Source organism: Crocodylus porosus, unplaced genomic scaffold (assembly GCF_001723895.1).
Source record: "Crocodylus porosus isolate Cpor-Errol unplaced genomic scaffold, CroPor_comp1, whole genome shotgun sequence".
Lineage (NCBI taxonomy): Eukaryota > Metazoa > Chordata > Crocodylia > Crocodylidae > Crocodylus > Crocodylus porosus.
In genome coordinates, this window is record NW_017728925.1 from 2,325,624 (window position 1) to 2,343,969 (window position 18,346).

Below are 18,346 nucleotides of genomic sequence, written 5' to 3' on the forward strand. Positions count from 1 at the left end.
CCTAATGTTGAGCCTGAATTGATCTTTCAGGAGTTTGTGGCCTTTACTCCTCGTTTTCCCCTTGGGTGTCCTGGTGAACAGTTGCTCACCAAGCCCTTGATGTACTTCTCTAGTGTAGTGGTAGCACAGGCCTGCTGGGCTCATGGCTGACCTGCGCTACAGGGCTTGCACCCTTCACCCGAGCAGCCCTTTCCTCTTGCGTGTCCTCGGGGTTACAGAAAGCACTGCCAACCCTTCCAGGCAGGGCTGTACTGAGCCAAAGGGCTTAGCTGGCAGGAGAGGTGCCTTGAGGCAGTTTTCTCACAAGTCAGACACCCAGAATGGCAGTGAGGGGCATGGACCTGTCCAGTGCACTGAGGATGCCCCCTACCAGTCTGCTATACTATAAGTCTCCCAATGCGAGGAGCTCAGCTATGTGCCTATTTTATGGAGATGGGGGATTTCTCCTTAGCCTGCTCCTTTGGCTTGTTAAGGGCACACAAGACACAGGGGCATCTGAACCCTAATGACCTCTGGGCTTGAGGCCTGCACGTAGGATGCCTGCCAGGGATTTGGAGCATCTGAAACACCCAGGCTGAAGAGTAACACAATATGGACCTGAACCATTGGGCTCTGCTCAGTGGATGGAAGTCAGAAACACTTGGACTGATTTGGCCTGATGCATGAAATAACAAAGTACTGAGTCAAAAGAGCCAGCCTGGCCCAGGCAGCTCTATAGGAGTGGCTTTTGCTGCCCTTTCCCTACACCTGTTTCCTCCTGCTCTTCAAATGCAACCAGCTCCCCACATGGTTGCGTCACAGCCCTGTGGAACAGCATTGTTACATCCACCTGGTGTGGCTCCCAGTAATGGATTTTTTGCCTCTGCCATTTCCAATACAGCCTGTGTTTTATGGCAAACATTCTCCTGGGTGGGGCACATGACCTTGCACTTCATGCCCCTTCTTTTCCTCCCACTTCTATTGTGCCAGTCCTGAAAAAGTGAGTTGATTCTTCCTGAAACACACCCCATTTCTCTATCAATGGTGCTTCTTGCATCACCAGCAAATGTCATCAGCATGGTTCTACTGTTGCTGCCTAAATCACTTACATCAAGTCAGGCTTCACAGCAGTGATTCTCAATCAGGGTGTCATGACCCCCTGGGGTGCCTCAAGATCCTTTCAAGGGTGCTGTGGGGTGCCACTGGCACTGTTAGGAAGGCAGGCATGATTCACAAGATAAACCCAGAGATTTCAAATAGGAATCCACTACATTAAAAACATTCTGACCTGCCGTGGGCTTTGTGTTCTTTGCAACAGAATTATTACTCCGTTATGTTTCTGTCGGCAAAAGTGAAAACAAATAGCAGATATTTTCTGAGGGGTGCCTTGTGTCTAAAGAGTTAGAACACCGTCTTAGGGTGACCTTTGAGGAACTTCTCTATTCATTTCCTTCCACCCTACTGTCTTGTCTTACACAGCCTTCCTGTCACTTTGCCTTAGTTTCTCCTCTAGCTTCGAGTTCTTGTAGTCAAGAAAATGGGCATAAGTATTACAGAAACTTTAAATTTAGCTTAACTGTAAGTTTCCCATATAGCTTCCATGGCTTTCTGAAGTTCACACAAAAGATTAAATCTTCCATGTTTCCTTTGAAAAAGCATTTTTGTTTCACAAATCAGTGATCAGGTTAGTCTGGCACAATCTCTGGAAAACCCATGCTGCATTTGTGTGTCATTTCCATTTCCATATGTTGACTGCTCTTTCTTTCAGATGTTCTTCTAAAACCTTCCAGGGTGTGACAGGGGGCTGTTATGAGGCCAATCCAATGTCAGCCCACCCACCTTGGTATATCTTGGTATAAATATGCAGGAGGCTGCCCATTTAATGCCCCAATGCCCGGAGTGTTATATACAGCTCTGACCTACCCATATCATGTCCCATGCCTCATAGATGGCATTGCAAATTGGTAACAGCTCCATGCGAGGCCAGGCTAAACTTTGCCCCTTGCTGGGCCTCTAGCATACTACTTTCACCCCCCCACCCCCTCTCACAGGGCCTTATTCACCCTGCCCCCTCCCACTGAGCTTCATGTGTAGTGGCCCTCACTTGGGCCATAGATCTGTGCAGCCTTTGTGTCCCCCTTGGGCCCTACTCTACACAGCCCTTCAGCCACCGGCCTTATGCCTCACACTGGGCTGAACTCAGCTACTAGCCCTTCTCTGGGCAGCTTGCCTGGGTTAGCCCCTGTGCAGCCCTTCAGGCCCAACTGTGCAGACCCTACTCCATGCCCCTCACGCAGCCTGTCAGGCACCACCAGGCATCTTACCCTGTGTGAGCCTCTACGCACTTCTGCCCCCGCACTGGGGCTTGTGGTCTTACACCCCATGGGCTCAGGTGTCCACAGACACGCCTGGCCCCTACTGCCTGTTCCTGCTCTAAAATTACTCACTGGCTCATTGCAGCTGGGGTTATAAGGCACCCCAACCCACCTTTCACTGGGGAGGCAACTGCCCCACCAGGGTTCAGACTTCAGTCATGCCCCAGGATTGGGGGCCTCTGCCTTCAAGTAGCTCCCGCCCTTGCCGCCAAGGACGTGCTGACCCACAAGGAGCAGACTGCTGCCTCAGCGCTGAGTTAAAATGGAGGCTACTCAGCCTCTTCTTCCAATCCCATGGCCCATCTGCAGTCATGTGACTGTCTCATCATGGGGGGCAGGGCCTGCACCTGCCAGCCACTCAGCTGCCTGCTCTGAGCCCTTAAAGTGGCAGGCACCAAAGGTGGCGCACGGACTCTCTCTGGCATCAGGGCTCCACGCGTTAGTTTTCCCTACGGTTCACAAAGAAGACCTGGGCTCAGGATCAGCAGTAACCAGTTACATTACAGGACTCTCATTATAGGATTACTATACATCCAGGTTCTCCTGGACATGTCCTCTTTTTTGATTATCCAATCTCTGTCTGGGCAGGTTTTTTTAAATCTAATCAAATGTCTGGGAGCAGCAGTGCCTGCAGACACTGGGAGGAGCTGTGCAGGGACCTGGGTTGCAGCTGGGAAATGTCTAGCCGCCTGGCAGCAGAGATGTCCCGAGGGTCCTGGCACCTACCAAGTTCAGTTGAGTTTCTTTGCCTCGGCACAGAAGACATCCCCACGATCCTAGCACCTGCCTTTTTCTATCCATTCCTCTTGCAGCGGCATCTGATCAATATGGGGCAGGGGGCTGCAACTCGTGGAGCACGCTGAGTTGTAGACAGCAGCCCACTGTGTGAAAAAGGTTGCAGGGGTGGGCAGCTGGGCGACGGAAGGAGCAGGGGGCTGCAGCTTGCAAGTGAGGGGCTGGGGACTGTAGGTCCAGAGTGTGGGGCAGGGGGCTGCAGGTCAGGAGCTAGGGGCACCAGCAGGGGACTGCAGATGAAACTCAGCCACTATAAAGAATTAGATCTAAAGCTTTGGTCTTGTCTCTCTACCAGTGGTGGAGAGAAGAAGGATTTTATTCCCCTTCCTCAACTTATCACAGGCAGAAACCTACTACTAGAAAAGCTACAGCATAAATCACCTGGACTAGGTTTCTTTATGGTTTGTGAGATCTTGGAAAGAATGCAGCACATTAAACTGTAGGCACAAGGGATTCCTGACATGGTTCACAGACACCAAGGCATGTAATTGTTAGCTGACTGTACCTCTAGGGAAGGCCACAGATCTGCTTGCATTAGTGCAGCTTCAGCAGACAATCCAGCACTTTTGAGCCTTTGCTAGTTGGACAATGAGCAATCGGTACAGTGAATTTCACTGTCTGATTCTTCCGGCAATGACAGAGCTTCAAATACTACACAGAGACAGATGTTGCACTGGGTCAAAAACTGTTATTTTAAAATTCTAGTGAAAAGCAAAGAAACATTTTAGAAAATGATTGTTTTGATAATACAAGGCGACAGCTCAGGGAACTGAAGGCCAGAACAGAGATTTAGTGCTGGGAGCTAGGCATTTGGGTGCCCAGAGCCAAGACAGACCAAAGGAGCATTAGTTTGAACATGCAGCAGGCTCCTTGCACAAGACATTTGATTCTTGAAGCCCATGAAGCCATTCATTGCCCAGCCCCCCATACGCTGTCACCCTAAATTCAGCAAGGCCACTGCTGAGAACCTACACTGTATTCTCTACCCCGCACAATGACCACAAGGCACAAGTGCTCTGGAGGGGGCACGCCCCCCCCAGCTCTGAAGGTGCTTGGGATGTTTAAGTATTTAAACATTTAAAACAGCAGCGTGTTTACAAAAGGGAAAGCACAAGAGACTCCACAAAGCAATTGGCTGATGCGACATGGGGCAGGAAGCTGAGGGCTGCAACAAAAAGATTGCTTGTTTTGCTTAGTGTACTGGAGGGGGAAAAATTTCCAGGAAAGCCTGAGAGACACCCAAGGAGCCAAGCAGGTCAATATTCTTCGCAAGCCAAATCCCCCGCATTAGGCTCCTACTGTGTTAGCAGCAGCCAGGCTGGGTTGGGAAGGATGTGGCTCTAGCTGAGGGGAGCAGTAAGAAATAGGTCCCTCCTCCACCAAGAATCCTGTAGCAGCTGGGAAATTTAGTATGCCCCACCTTAAAATAGACCATCATATAAATTAGGTTTCTATCTAAAAGCAGGTTGCTGGAGGGATCAGCTTTGGCCCCAGATGCCTTTCGCTGCCCTGTGAGGGTCTCAGCCTTGAAGCCCAAATTTAAAATAACATTTTGTAAAAACTAGTTTCTGTTGGTGTCTTGGGGCCAAAGTCAGCCTGAATCTGAGGCTGCATGCCTGTGTTATTGATGGCACTGTGTCTGCTCGTGCTAGAGCTAAATTTGGCTCCAAGTTTAAGACCCCACAGGACTCGTTTGGTTCACAGTCTTTTCAAACCCTTGCAGGTTTCCTTCTACTTGTTCCTGTTATTGAAGCACTTCATGCCTCTTGCTCCTTCAGCCACTTCAGCAGCTGGGGCACGAAGTAGGTAATGATGATGTCAGCCCCTGTAACACAGCAGCAAGGAATATATGAGGATGTATTGGAAATGCAGCACTAAGCTAGTCTGCTCTGCTTCCCCAAAGCAAATGATACTATGCCCCAAGAAGGACCCACCAGCCTTGCAGCATCATCCCTGCTACCCAGCCTGGCCAGGTGCCACTCCCTCTAACAAAGCATCAGCAGCCATGAAGCCTGCAGGCTGGGCATGGACCGACCACAGGCCACATTTACATGCTCCATGTGACATTCAGGTTCTCCAGAATCTCAGGCTTTGTGTAATTTCTAGCACTCACAATGTGAACTGGAAGGAAGACACATGGTGACACAGACCTGTGTCCACAGGTATCTTGAACACTAACCCTGCAATGTGATCTCTCACATTCTGCATTGACAGTGGGGAGCTTTTAAGTACTGAATTTATAGTAAAATTCACGGGCCACAATTCAAGCAGTCTCTTGGCCCTCTGCACACTCCTGCCTCTGACTCCTTCCACCCAGCATCACGTAGAGAAACGTTCATTCTCCACAAGCCAGATCAAAGAGGTGGAATGATTGCATCAAAGCACTGACAACTGGGAGGATTATGGGTTAACCCCCTAAGCATGGCTTGAGAAAGGTTTTGAAGTAAGATCCACACCAGGTTAAGAAGTAAGACCCACACCAGGGAGGGGCTGCTGTGTTTTCACAGCCAGATGTCTTTGGAAATAAAACCAGGTTAACATATACAGCATCTTTCATCCAGAAGGTTCCCTGTAGCCCATGGAAGGAGGAGACATCCCTGCTTTATGAATGGTATAACGGAAGAGTAGCAAAGTGCAAAAATTCACATAGTAACACAAGAAGTGGCACAGCTGGAAACAAAACCAGGAGTCCTGGCTTCCAGCCCCCTGCTACAGCCACACATCAGGCTTACTAAAAAGTCAGGGAGACCCGGTTCTCTTGAATTGCTATTGATTGCATAGAAAAAACTCACAGAGCCTGAGCCACACAGAGCAGCGGTATAGCATGATCTAGAAATAGGTCTTCATTAAGGGCTGAAAGTGTGAACACCTCCCTCAGACGTGGCTTTGTGGTCCAATGTCAGCCTTCAGCTCAGTACACATCAGTGACTTGCACTGAAATCCTGGAATGACTGCAAAGGCTTTACACTGCCACCCCTCTACACTGCCACCCCTCCTGCACTGAACCCAGAGGCAAAGCAAAGAGCTCCTAAGGTACTTGTTAGATACACAGCCAACCATCCTCCCACTCACCTGCTCGCCTGAACCCTCTCATCACCTCCATTACAGCAGCCTTTAGGTCAAAGGCACCAGCCTTTGCTCCATGCCACAGCATAGCGAACTCCCCGGATACATGGTAAATTGCCAGTGGGTGGGCATGATGCTGAAAACAACAAGAAGGTTAGTGAGACAACACTGAGCTGCAGGGTATAGCTCTCCTGAGCTCTGTCTAGGGTACAAAGTAGGGGCCCAATGCATTTTTTGCTGCAGTCACAGAAACCCAAGGCTTTGTGAGTTGGAAATTAGGAGGACACAGTTTGTACACATCCTTTGCAATCCCACCAACACAGCCATGGTTTGACAGGGGAGCAGAGGCCACTGGATATCATATGATAGCTTACTCTGGCCACATGGCTAGATTTGTATAAATGCATGGAGTGCAAGGAGTAAAAATGCAGAGATGACCAACAGCAAGATTGCAGCAGCCCCAGCAGGCAGACCTGACAAAAGAGAGGAACCTCATAGTTCATCAGCCTAGGAACTAAAGCTCTAATCATGGCACAGGCTATAGCAGCAGGCCCCCAGGTTCTCCTCCTAGACTGAATGATGTGGAACGTCCTCCAGGCTGTAGCATCATGGAGAAACCAAGAGCAAGAGTCTGTACACAAGGCCCTCTTCCTTTCTGCTCTTCCCCAGGGGACACACTCATCTGAAGAAGCTCAAGGCCTTCCGTGCCCTTCGTGAGGTTGAGAGGCCTCTCTAGTTTTAAAGGGGTTCCCCCCTCCTGAACTAGCTAATTCCAACCCTTCAGCCTCTCATTCCATTTACAGTGATATTAGAAGCATCATTCCCCTGCAGACTTGTGTGGAGCTTACCCTGGCTTTGACTTCTCCCACAATATCCAGGTAGGGCATCCCCGGCTTTACCATCAGCATGTCTGCTCCCTCCCTCACGTCCCGGTCCTGGAAGGAGAACACAAACCTGGGAACCTGTGAGTTGCACAGACACGGGGCAGGACAAGAATTTGGCAAGACCAGCTGGTTCACCTGATAGCTGTGGCTTAGGGACTGGTGCCAGAGGGAAGAGACAGTGTTTCCCATAGGAGAGATTGAGTTCGTCTGGCTCTTTCTAGCACTCTGTGCATCCCTAACCCACATGTGTCCCTCCCCCAAACCCATGCACGCAGAAACTAGAGGGACCAACAGGAGCTGTTCTATACTCAGCAAGAACCTCCGTGCAGTAACAGGGTGGGAGCTGCAACACCACATAGACCCAAGTGTGAGAGATGTGTCAAAAAGGCCAACACAAGCCACGTTTCTGCTCTTCCTCTAGCAGGAAGGCTGCTATGCTCAAAACAAGGACCAGGATGGGGAGCGACGTTTTGGCTGAATAGCCAAAGGTGCTAAATAAGCTGATGCTCTTCACTGCACCAGAGCTAGCTATTCCATGCAGAGCCGGAGTTCAGTCTTCATTCCTGCTTCACATTGCCGGCAACTACAAGAAGGCTGGAGAGAAACTGGAAGGCTGAGCCAGCCCTACAGCTCCTGGCTTAGCAGGTCCTGAAGTCTCTGGACAAGCAGGTCTGGGGTAGGAGAGAGGGAAGTTCAGTTCTTCTCACCAGAGGGCACAGTTCTCCTTATCAGAGAACAGCTACTATGGTGCCTGGGAGGGGCAAATATATGTGAGATCATGACATGGACCCCTGGTGAGGCCAGCTCAATGGGACACAGAGTCCTGCTCCAGTACAACCAGCCTCTCCTAACCCTACTTTGAAGACCCACATGCCAAGAAAAGCCATTAGCCTTGCTAACAGACAATTCAGCTGCAATTGGTGAGCTGGGTGGTAATAAAGGACTTGACATTTCTCCAGCTCACAAGAGAAACTCACAGCTCTTCCAAGCCAGTGCAATTCACTGCTGCTCCTCACTCATGGTGCATAGCTAATCTCACGCACTTGGTTCTGCTTTCCCCAGCATACTCCTTTCCCTGCCAGAAGCACCTGTTCAGCTCAGCATGCATGGGCCCATGGCCCTATTGCTGTGCCCAGGCTCCCTGGAGGGCAGGAACAGGTGCGATTCACTCCCCAGCACAATTCAGCATCACCTCAGGTCTCACATAAGCGCTCACATCACGACATGAAAAACAGGAGAAAGGCCCAGGGATGAGGATGCTCCTGGGACAGCTGGTTTGTGGGACCCTGTGTGGCATCCCCTGTGGCAAGCTCACTCACCACAGCTCGCAGGGCCAGGCCCCTGGCACCTGGAGGAAGCTGGTAACATCGCCGGTTTCCAAAGGCAGGTTTGGACTGGGCAGCATCTCTGTTAACACAAGAGACCAGACAAGAGATCAGTACAAGACTGCCTACTGAACAGTTATGGCAGAGCTCAGGCAATAGGGCGGCCCTCTCATAGACACAGAGGCAGGGGCAATGCCCCATCTTCTCCCTTCAGTCCAGAAGGCAGGGGCAACTATGGAGGCCGTCACCCCATTCCACTCAACAGGCTAGGAACCCTGACTAGGAACCCTTGGGACACATGCCAGACACGGTCTTTCATCACTGTCCCCCCGCTACTCCTGATGGCTGAGAGTCAGTCAGTTCAGACCTTCTCCATCCCTGTTCTGAGCCAGGGGACCCTTGGAGGCATTGCACACCAATAAACTGCAATTCCTAACAGTGGTAAGCTTCCTCCAGCAATGAACCTGACAGCTGAGTGAGCTAGGGCCTGCCCTGACACACACACCAAGGGACAAGGAAAAGATCCATGCCATTCACCAGCAGGGTTCTGGAGATGTTAACTCCTGCCCTGCTCACCCTTGCTCTCAAGAGGCTGTGAGCAGAGGCCCAGGTGAAGCTGGGTGGGCACAGAAGTCAACTCTGGAGGTAGCAGGGAGACAGCAGGTGCCTGCTCCCACACAGAACCTGTTAGCTTGAGTGCCAGGACCTATATGCAGGACTCTTGGCTGAGTCCTAGTTTAGATCCCTAGGTCAAATGCAAGCCCTCTGGGGTTGGAGGTGAAGTCTGGGACACAGGCTGCTCACACTCACCGCTGCCTTTGTGAGATGCTTACCTGAAGGGACCATAGAAGCAGGAAGCAAACTTGGCACTGTAGCTCATCACACAGACCTACGGAAGTAGGAGAGACACAGGGAATGTCACAGTTGTGTCCTGGTCAACAACTGGGTTGGGGGAGCTGTTCTTTCTGCATGACGTTCTCCATTCATGGGGGACCTTGGATCCACTCCTCTCTAGTGTGGCCTGGATCCCCAGGTTACTCTGTTCCCAACCATGTGCTCTGGGGAGTGCCTCCATGGCATCTACCATGCAATCTGTTTGCCAACTTCTGTGGAAAGAGGGGAACCCCTCACTGCCACACCCTGGTCATGCTGTGATGTCCCTGCTATGCAGAACTCCAGGTGGAGCCATTCATGACAAAAGCACATGCTTGTTACCTGCTCACCTTATTCCCCATGTTGTTGGAGATCAGGGCATGTTTTATGGATGCAATGCGTCCATCCATCATATCTGAGGGGGCCACGATGTGGCATCCTAAAAGGAGAGACCACAGACATTAGGGAACTGCAGAAAGTGCTCCCTGCTTCAGGGGAGAGGGGCAGGGGTCACTTCTGGAATGGGAGGCTCCAATCTGAACTCCCAGCGCTTGCTGGAATTGGCAGGCTCCAACAGCCAGGAGCTCAGGAGAAAAGCTGCTAAGTTACCATTCATGTTGGCTGGGGGAGTATGCTGCATCCTGCTAGAGGAAGAGAGGAGTTGGTTTACACACTCTACAAACAGTGGGTAGAGGCAGAGGTACATGGGATAAGCCTAAGTACGTGCAGCTCCTTGCAATATCAGCATGTCTTGGGCACCTACAACCTCCCTAGACATTGGCCCAATCTTGGCAGGGACCAACTGCTATTTGCTGCCAGCTCTGTAGCGGGGTGGAGAGGGCATCAGCAAAAATCATCCCAGCTGACTGGTTACTTCCAGGAATACCTCTTACCTGCCTTGGCATAGGCCAGTGACACTTCTGCCAGCCTCTGGCAGCTGGCCTCATTCTGGATGGTGCCATCCTCCCGCAGGATGCCTGGAAAACAAGACTGGAGATCAGAAAGGAACTGAACCAGCCTGCATTGCCCATTACTCTGTGGTTCCCATCTTTGTGATACTCACCACAATGCCCGTGTGAGGTGTAGGGGCACAGGCAGACATCGCAGGCAATCAGCAGCTCTGGGAAGGAGGAGCGGATCTTCTTGATGGCCTGGATGGCTGGCATGTCTTTGGAGTCAGCAGCAGAGCCTCTTCCATCCTGAAGGGAAGAGACATGCTCCTTTAAATACATATCCTAAAGGGTCACCCCTCCACAGAGGTCTCCATACACACTGCACCCAGACTCTGCTGGGGCAGCTGCACTGCAGAATTGAGAGAAGGAAAGGGCCCACAGCCTGTGGAGAGTGCAAGAGATGGGATGCAGACACAAGCACTGGGGTTGGCCAGGGAGATATCTTTGGCATTTGGGAAAGACAGGGAAATTGTGGCAGTAAGCAATCAGGAGGATTTTATTCTCATCCACCTAATCGCAACTCCCCCAGTACAACTTGTGCTCAGTGGCCAGAAGGAGCACATGCCCCAGCCCAAGTTATCTGCCCTGTTCCTTGCAACACCAGTGCCTTCAAGCAATGGGGCCAGCATAGGAAGCTCTCGCTTGGAGTCTACCAAGCCCCACACCCTGATTACACCTCCCCTTCATGTTACACAGGCATAATGGGGTCTGCAATGATGCCACACAGAATACCCGCAACATTTGGGATGGTCCCTGGAGATCTCCCATCCAAGCAGCAACTTCTCTCTGCCTTGCTGAGCTGACATGTTCTTATCATAACCCAAGAACCTCCCCACAACTCAAGGACCTCCCCAAATCAGCAAAGATGCAGCTGAAGGGATTCAGCTGATTTTTCAGAGGATTCACAAGACATCTTTCATCTTCCTTCTTCCCTCCCCTCATCCCCCCCCACCCCCTCGGCTTTGCCAGGGCCAACAGCTGGAAACCCATCTGCAGCCATTCACCCCAGCTGACCTTGGGGACTTTACTGGGCACACCAAAGATCAGCACACACTTCAGGCCGTCCTCCACCAGGGGGCGCAGCATCCCCTCCAGCCTGTTGACTCCATACCTAGAAAAGGCAGTGGTGAGTGGGTGGGATGGGGCCCAGCCAGTGCCCCCACTCCTCGCTCCCTCTGCAGGGCAGTTGCTTTAGGGGCACTGTGAGCAGGCTTGACGGCAGTGTTTACTACCCTGAGGTAGCTGAAGGTGATGGAGCATTCCCAGTGGGACTCTTCCCAGGGTGGGCAAGTGTGTAGCTGTGAAGAGGAAGGATGCTCTGGGAACAGCTCCTACAATAGCTGGGGACCTGGCCTGAAGTCAGACAATGCACTGCAGATGGCTCAAACAAATGCCAGCCGGAGATCCTGGGACCAGTGCAGGGAGGAGCAACCTTAGGCCTTATCTGGGGTCTCCAAGAGGCAGGAAACTACTGAAGAGTTATCTGCTGTGCTGGGGATGTGAAGGGAGCTGATCCCCGCCGAGTCTCCTCTCCAAGGGCAAGCAGGCACTGTCCTTGGCCACATTTATCTCAATGTTCCTGCCGGCCAGGCTGGGGCCCTCTCTGCGTTGACTTTGCTTACCCAGAGCAGGCGCAGAGGCACTGGGTGAACGCACTGAGAAGGCAATTAACCCCCAAAGGGCATTGGCATGAAAGAAGGGCAACTGAGGAGCACTGTGGCCAGGCTGGGCAAAGAGCAATGGGTGCTTTCTGTCCCAGAGAACAGTCGCCTAATTCCCCGAGCCCAAAGGCAGGCATGACAGTGTCACCGCTGGCAAAGATCCAGCTGGCACTGCCCTTGCTCAGGCCTGCCTCCTGCCAGCCAGGTTCCCTGGACCTACAGGCAGGGATTTTATTCAGCAATCCCCTCCTTCACATTTCCCCCTAATCCCTGAGTCCTCTCCTCCTCTCCCCACACCGTTTTTTCACACAAAACAGGCTGATAAGGGAAGTCACAGCAGGGCTACCACTAGCCCAGCAAGGTCCATAGCATGGTCAGACAGCTTCCTGTACAGGAAGGAAAGGGGAAACCTGCCTGCTGCTGGAGCCCTGTCTTTCTGCTGATTCTGGAGCTGCCCTCCTTCCTCCCCAGGATATGGAGAATTTGAAAGAACTGGTGCACTTTGTGAACTCAGAGTAGCTATCCCAGCGCTCTGCAGAAAGCGTTCCCACTTTGGCTGCACCTGTTCCACTTGCAGCTTCCTGGGAGGTTTCTGGCCCCCTCCAAGAATCACTCAGGCAGCTGGGACGATGGGCCAGCAAGCCATAGCCTGGAGCTCTGTCCTCCTTGGTCACATCACACTGAGGCACAGAACAGCTGGTAAGAACTGGAATTTCCTAGCAGGAGGGTGCCTCCTTCAGCCTGTGCCCATCCCAGGACATGTGGCAGGCCCTAGCCCTTGTGGACAGGTGCATTACAGTGAAACCCCCCTGGCTCACAATGAATCTCTGCATGCTCCTACCTGGCTTGTCCAGGGAGGCTGGCGATCGGCTCCTCTGCATCAGGGCTGTCACTGAAGGCATCATATAGAACAAACAAGCAGTCAGCATTGGGCTCCAGACAAAGGGAGGCCGAAAGAAGAGGAAGCCCAGGGGTACACATATATTGCTTAACGCAGCCAACGCAAGCAGCTGGGCAGCCAAGAGAGCAAGCTGGAGCCAGGCCTCAACCATTCCCTGTCTGGCTGCACTCAGGCCCCAGTACAGAGAGCTCCAGCCCTGCCACAGAGCCAACAGCTCCATCCCTGTGCTCCAGAGAGGGCCTTCTCCCCATGACTTGTGGGCTGGCCGAGAGTTTCTCCATCCAGAAAGCAGGAACTTGGAGCTGGCTCCAAGGTATCTGAAGGGAGCTCATTAGAGAGCAGACCAAGCCACACAGAGGGGACACTCTGCCCAGGTAGGGAGAGGGCTCTTGGTTTTGGACTCAGACCACTGATTCCTCAACCTACTTCTGAAATAAGAGGTGTGGCACTCCAGCCTCCCTGATGAATTCCAGGCCCCATCTCTCTTTTGAGCACCTGCACATGCAACTTTCAGGTGCTTCGTAGCTGGAGAGGCCCCAACCTATAGCATCAGGCCTTACTTACGTGACAAAGATGGGGTAGATGAGGTTAGATGAATCAAAGGTGGTGGCTGTGGTCTGCCAGGAGCGCAGAACGGGGTGGAAGTAGCCGCTGTGGAGAATGGAGTCTGCCTGCATCCTGGAAGCTGAATCTGAAAGACCAAGAGAAACGAGACTGCATCTGAGCAAGAGCTGCCAAAGCCAGAGATGGAAAAGACCTGTTCCTGGCAGCCTGAGCAAGGCCATGCTCCAGGGGACAGACTAGAGGCAGCCCTCTCATAAGCACAGGGGGTCTATGCCACAACTCAGGTGATGGCACTGCCAGGAAGCACCTCCAGCCATGCAGCCTGACTGGGAGAGGCAGCATTGCCAAGTAGGCTGTCGTGAAGAGACCTGCATTCCAGAGAGACCTTCTCCTCTTTGTGCCTCAGCTTCCTACCTGAGAAAGCAAGGTTTGGTGCTGACTCACTCCTTCAAAGCACCCAGACTTCCATGGATGAAAATGCTAGTTATTAAACTTCCACCATATATAACCACAAACCAGCTCCCAGCACAGTGATGCTGTGCTGGACCTACCATGTCAATCATGTACAAGGCATCCCAGGGGGCATCTGCAGGCACTTTCAGCTTGAAGAACACCTTATACAGCATATTTGAGGACTGCAGGAGTTGTGCCAAAGAACCAGGCTGTGATATTCAAAGCCAAGTGCACTGAAGCCTCCAGGTAACATACAGATGCTGCTGGGAGCTCCTCCCAAGAGCTACATCATGCATGCATTAAGACTGCCAAGGCTGCCAACTGTTGTATCACTTGCACAGCACCAGGGCTGCGGTCTTTCTGGTTACTAGGCCAGGACCCTTCTGCCATCCTGGGCATGCTAACACCAAAGTTTTTCAGCCCTGACTAATTAGAGGGGTGGGTCCCAGAGAGCACACTCTCCCTGGTGCCCCCCAATTCCTCTCCTGCATCAAGTACAATGGGTTTTCAGCACAGATGGCCAGAGTGACAGAGCAGCAGAACTGCACACTGGGGATAAAGCTTGTGACAGCAGCTGCCAAATTCAAGCAGCAAACAAGGCAGGAAGTAAAGAGCATGAGAAGTCAAACAAGGTGATGTGTCAGGTCTAAGGCCGGTATGGTGGCCATGGTGACAAGCAAGCCTAGGAACCCAAGAGTGAATGCTACTGCCACTTGCCTTCCACCCACTTCTCCAGCCACTGTTTTAGTCACCAGGGGCAGCCAAAGACCCCAACATTGGCAGAAGCAGTAACATTCACCCCTGCAGCCTCATGGGCTGCAATTTAACCACCAGCTGGACAGCCATGGGCTGCAGAATACCATATGCCTCAATATAATTATTTATCCAGTTTTCTAAAATGACACCACTATAGAGAGTGCTTTGAATTTTGACTTAGCTTTTTAAAAATGTAATACAAAAGATGACCTGAAACTGAGTCCTGAACAGCCTGGATGTCAGTGGCAAACACTTGTGAAAGCTGCATTTCACACAGGGAAGGAAAAGGAACAGACACAAAGCAGCTGCTTTTGATCCTCCAGACCAGACTCCAACTGGAAGAGGCTTGCTGAGAAGAAAGGTCCTTAAAGGAGCTGGGAAATAAAGGCTGAACGTTCCCAGAGACAAGTCACTTTGTAGCAGTGCAGTGCCTCCTACCGCGATTACCACAAACAGGAACCCCTGAAAACAACAGCTGGAAGGGCACTTGCTTGTTGAGAGTAGGTTCAAAGGCTGCAGCTGGCTCTGCAGAGCCATGCCATGCATGCAGGCCTGGAAAACCTTCAACCACTCAAGACCTGCAGTGGCATAGGCAGGGCCCTGTCCCCTCTGGCATGGCTATGTCAGGAATTCGGCTCCACACCACTGCCAGCATGTACCTATGCATCTGGGACAGGACATCAACCTGACCTGCTCCAGATAAAGCCTGTGCCCTTCAACTGCCTTGGCCCCAAACAGCCATGAGATCCAGTGAGAGGCTGCCAGTGGCTGCTGTGCACAAGCTGATCCCCATAACCCCAAAAGGTATCCCTGCCCAGCCCCCTCACACTTCTGCTGCCACTCAGTCAGCCCCTCGGTCTCCAAAGTCACGCTGTCTGCAGCACCAAGGGGAGCTCTGGCTAAGAGCCTGTGTTGGAGAAGCTGGGGGCCCCACCAGTAATGGAAGGGGAGCTGGCAAGGAAAACTGAGAGATCCTCATCAAAACAGAAGCGTCTTATCAGTTTTATCCAGGTACCCATCACTGCAGTGTCTGAACACCCTCACTTGTGCCATGCAGGAGGCTGAACTGGACAACCTAAAGGCCTGTTTTTGGCCTGAAGGGGAAGGTTGGGTCCAAATATGCCTGGTCCCAAGTACCCTCCCATGCTGGCCCCAGTTACCTGGCTATACTGGCCCCAGTTAAGCCCTATGCCTAATTCAGTTGGCAACATCTGACCTGAATCCTGCTAGAGTTACTGCTGCCCTTCGGCAACTGAACAGTAGCTATGAAGCTGATCAGTCTTTCCACTTTCAAAAAGCTGCTACAGCTTGGAAAGGCCCCTAGCATCAGCAAGGCCTGGTCTGTCTGCAAACTCAGGCAGAAAGTTCTTTTTGCACCTGCAAGGGTGGAAGTAGAGAAAAGAATAGATCTAAATTTTGCAGAAATGGCCACCTCCGGCCTCCATGCCCCCCACATTCCCATGGCTCAGAGGTACGCAGTCATCTGGGTAGATATGCTGAAGAACCGTAGGCAGGCAGGGGTCTTTGGGTAGACGTGATATCTTTTATTAGACCAACTGAGCAGTTGGAAAAAAGTTCTTTGCAAGCTTTCCAGCACAACTCACCTTTCTTCAGGAAGTCTTTGCTGTTGTTCTGAGATCTCCAAGGAATGAAAGAAGCTAAAAGTGTTACAGAAGGTCAGTAAATATGTGGAAATTAGGAAAACAATGGGTAGAGAAGGGAGGAAGGGAAGGGGAACAAGGGGGAAATAGGGGGTGAAGGAATGCCAAAGGTAAGCAAGGGAAACTCAGCTGTAGTTGAGTTCTCTCAGGTAGAAAAGAGGCAGTCCGTGAAAAGTAAATAGCTGAAAATTAGGAAGACAAAGGGTAGAAAAGAAGGGGAGGAGAGGGGTGGAGGCAGGGAGCGTAAATAGTAAGGACAGGCAGGTATCTGGCGAATCAAATGTCAGGCAGGTTGTAATGTGTCATAAATCCCATGTCTATACTGAGTCCATGATGTTTTGTATGCAGTAAATTTATGAAGAGAAGTTTGTAGGCTTGTCTACAAAAGTGTTTTGTAAGAGCCTTAGGGGAATATGACAGCAATCATGCAAGCCTTTTTTTTTTTTTTTTTTTTGCACTGGTCCTGGAAGCGTGTAATACCAGGTCAATGCATGGAGTGGATGGAGCATGCTCCGGTTCCACCACCCAATACCAAAAAGAATCTGCTCAATATAGACCTCCTGTGGAGGACATATCAGCGGGCCAAAAGCCCCACATGAGCGGAATGCAGGGAGAGGCTGCAGGGCCTGCCCGCAAGCCACTGGCTTAGCCAAGGATCAGCGCACCAAAGGAGAGTTTTCTGATGATGCATCTTCTATCCGTAGTGCTTCTAGGCTAGGGCGCTGTATGCTTGGCAACAGGAACCACCCATAAAGTATACCACCTTATCTTTCAAGTAACCTGTGGCAGGAAAGGTGAGGTTACTTCACCCATCTTAAGTACTGGGAAAAGTAAATTAGTGTTTTTAAAACCATCTAATTAGGGTGAAAGTGACTCAACAGTTATGAAGTCAGTAAGCGGGGAAGGATGAGACCTAACACTATCAGTCCCAAGAGCATGCTGCCCTGTTCCATCTGTTCCAGAGGGAGTAGAAAGATAACATTTTGTTCTGTGTAATCTATGCAGATAACCTAATGTCTGTACAGACACGTTTAAATTACGCTGCAAACAGCCACCCTGCTCCATCCTCCACTCGCACGCTTGATGTAGCAAGAATCAGTTTGGCGGGAACTGGCTGAATAATCCTTATAACAGATGGGCCTGTGACCCACTCTGCTGCAGACCAAGGCAAGAGTTAAACACCAACAACTTGCCTGGGTTGCGAAGCAGCAGCTGGTGCCCTGGAGAACAGGGCTCTGGGTGGGATGTTCTGATCTCCTCAGTCACTGAGGAAAACAGGGGTTGTGTTTGTGCCCAGCACAAAAGGGGATCAGCATCAGCCCACCCCTGCAGGGTGAATAACCTCTGTGTTGACAGTGAATCACAAGCAGAAGTCCTGCAAGCCAAGAACCAGTGGCTAGGAACAAACAGGGACAGGCAGGTCAGGCATGAACTCCTGAAACAGCAGACCAGCCCCAAACCTACCTCTTCTCTGCAGGATTGGGGTGAACTCTTTCATACAGACCTTGGATACAACCAGGCTGGGGACTGTGACTTAGCTCAGCTGACTGGACTCACAGGCATCCCACTGCAGGTGGAAGTGCTGCTTTAAGGCCAGAGCTGCAGGAGGTGGCCGGCTTCCTAGCACTGCTCGATAGGACAGCAGGATTACCAGAGCCCAAGAATGCCAATTATCCAAAAGCAAAGCAGCAGCTTTTTCCAAGCTAAAAAAAAATACTGGACTTCCACCCTGGCTCTCAGCCCTGCCTGCTCAGCAGAAGCTTTGGTAAATACTATTTGCACCCAAACTTTGCCAAACATTAACTACTGCTGCCTTGTTTACGGGCACGGGATGATCCACGACCTCCTTCTAGCTGAACCCGTTCCCGAGAGCCAGGGAGCTTGGAGGCTCCTAAGAGACCGGACAGAAGCCCTCGCCCGCGTGGCAGAGGCGGCCGGGAGGGCCAGCGCGTGCAAGGCAGCGGGCCCACCCGCGGGACAAAGTGCCCCTGGTGGAAGAGGCAGCGGGGGAAAAGCAAGAGGCAAAGAGACGGCGGCTCCGCCTCCGGCTCCTCAGGGTGTTACGAGAGCACCGGCAGGCTGCCCAGCCGGGGTGCGCGC

The 18,346-nt window shown here is 51.7% G+C and overlaps 1 protein-coding gene across 2 annotated transcripts in view; it reads right to left on the reverse strand.

The window, feature by feature from the left end:
- Window positions 1-3,823: 3,823 nt before the first annotated feature.
- The window catches only part of ALAD (aminolevulinate dehydratase), a 14,741-nt gene continuing 218 nt past the window's right edge, over window positions 3,824-18,346 (reverse strand). Inside the window, exons 2-12 of one of the 2 annotated variants that reach the window (XM_019540554.1) lie at window positions 13,377-13,508; window positions 12,753-12,803; window positions 11,265-11,361; window positions 10,361-10,496; window positions 10,191-10,274; window positions 9,648-9,736; window positions 9,258-9,313; window positions 8,419-8,506; window positions 7,064-7,150; window positions 6,222-6,351; window positions 3,824-4,974 (exon numbers count right to left, since the gene is read on the reverse strand). In XM_019540554.1, coding sequence (XP_019396099.1) covers window positions 4,907-4,974; window positions 6,222-6,351; window positions 7,064-7,150; window positions 8,419-8,506; window positions 9,258-9,313; window positions 9,648-9,736; window positions 10,191-10,274; window positions 10,361-10,496; window positions 11,265-11,361; window positions 12,753-12,803; window positions 13,377-13,489 — 999 coding nt within the window. In that variant the 5' untranslated portion in view covers window positions 13,490-13,508 and the 3' untranslated portion in view covers window positions 3,824-4,906. The remainder of the gene's footprint in view (window positions 4,975-6,221; window positions 6,352-7,063; window positions 7,151-8,418; window positions 8,507-9,257; window positions 9,314-9,647; window positions 9,737-10,190; window positions 10,275-10,360; window positions 10,497-11,264; window positions 11,362-12,752; window positions 12,804-13,376; window positions 13,509-18,346) is intronic. The other variant, XM_019540552.1, reaches the window with a different exon arrangement.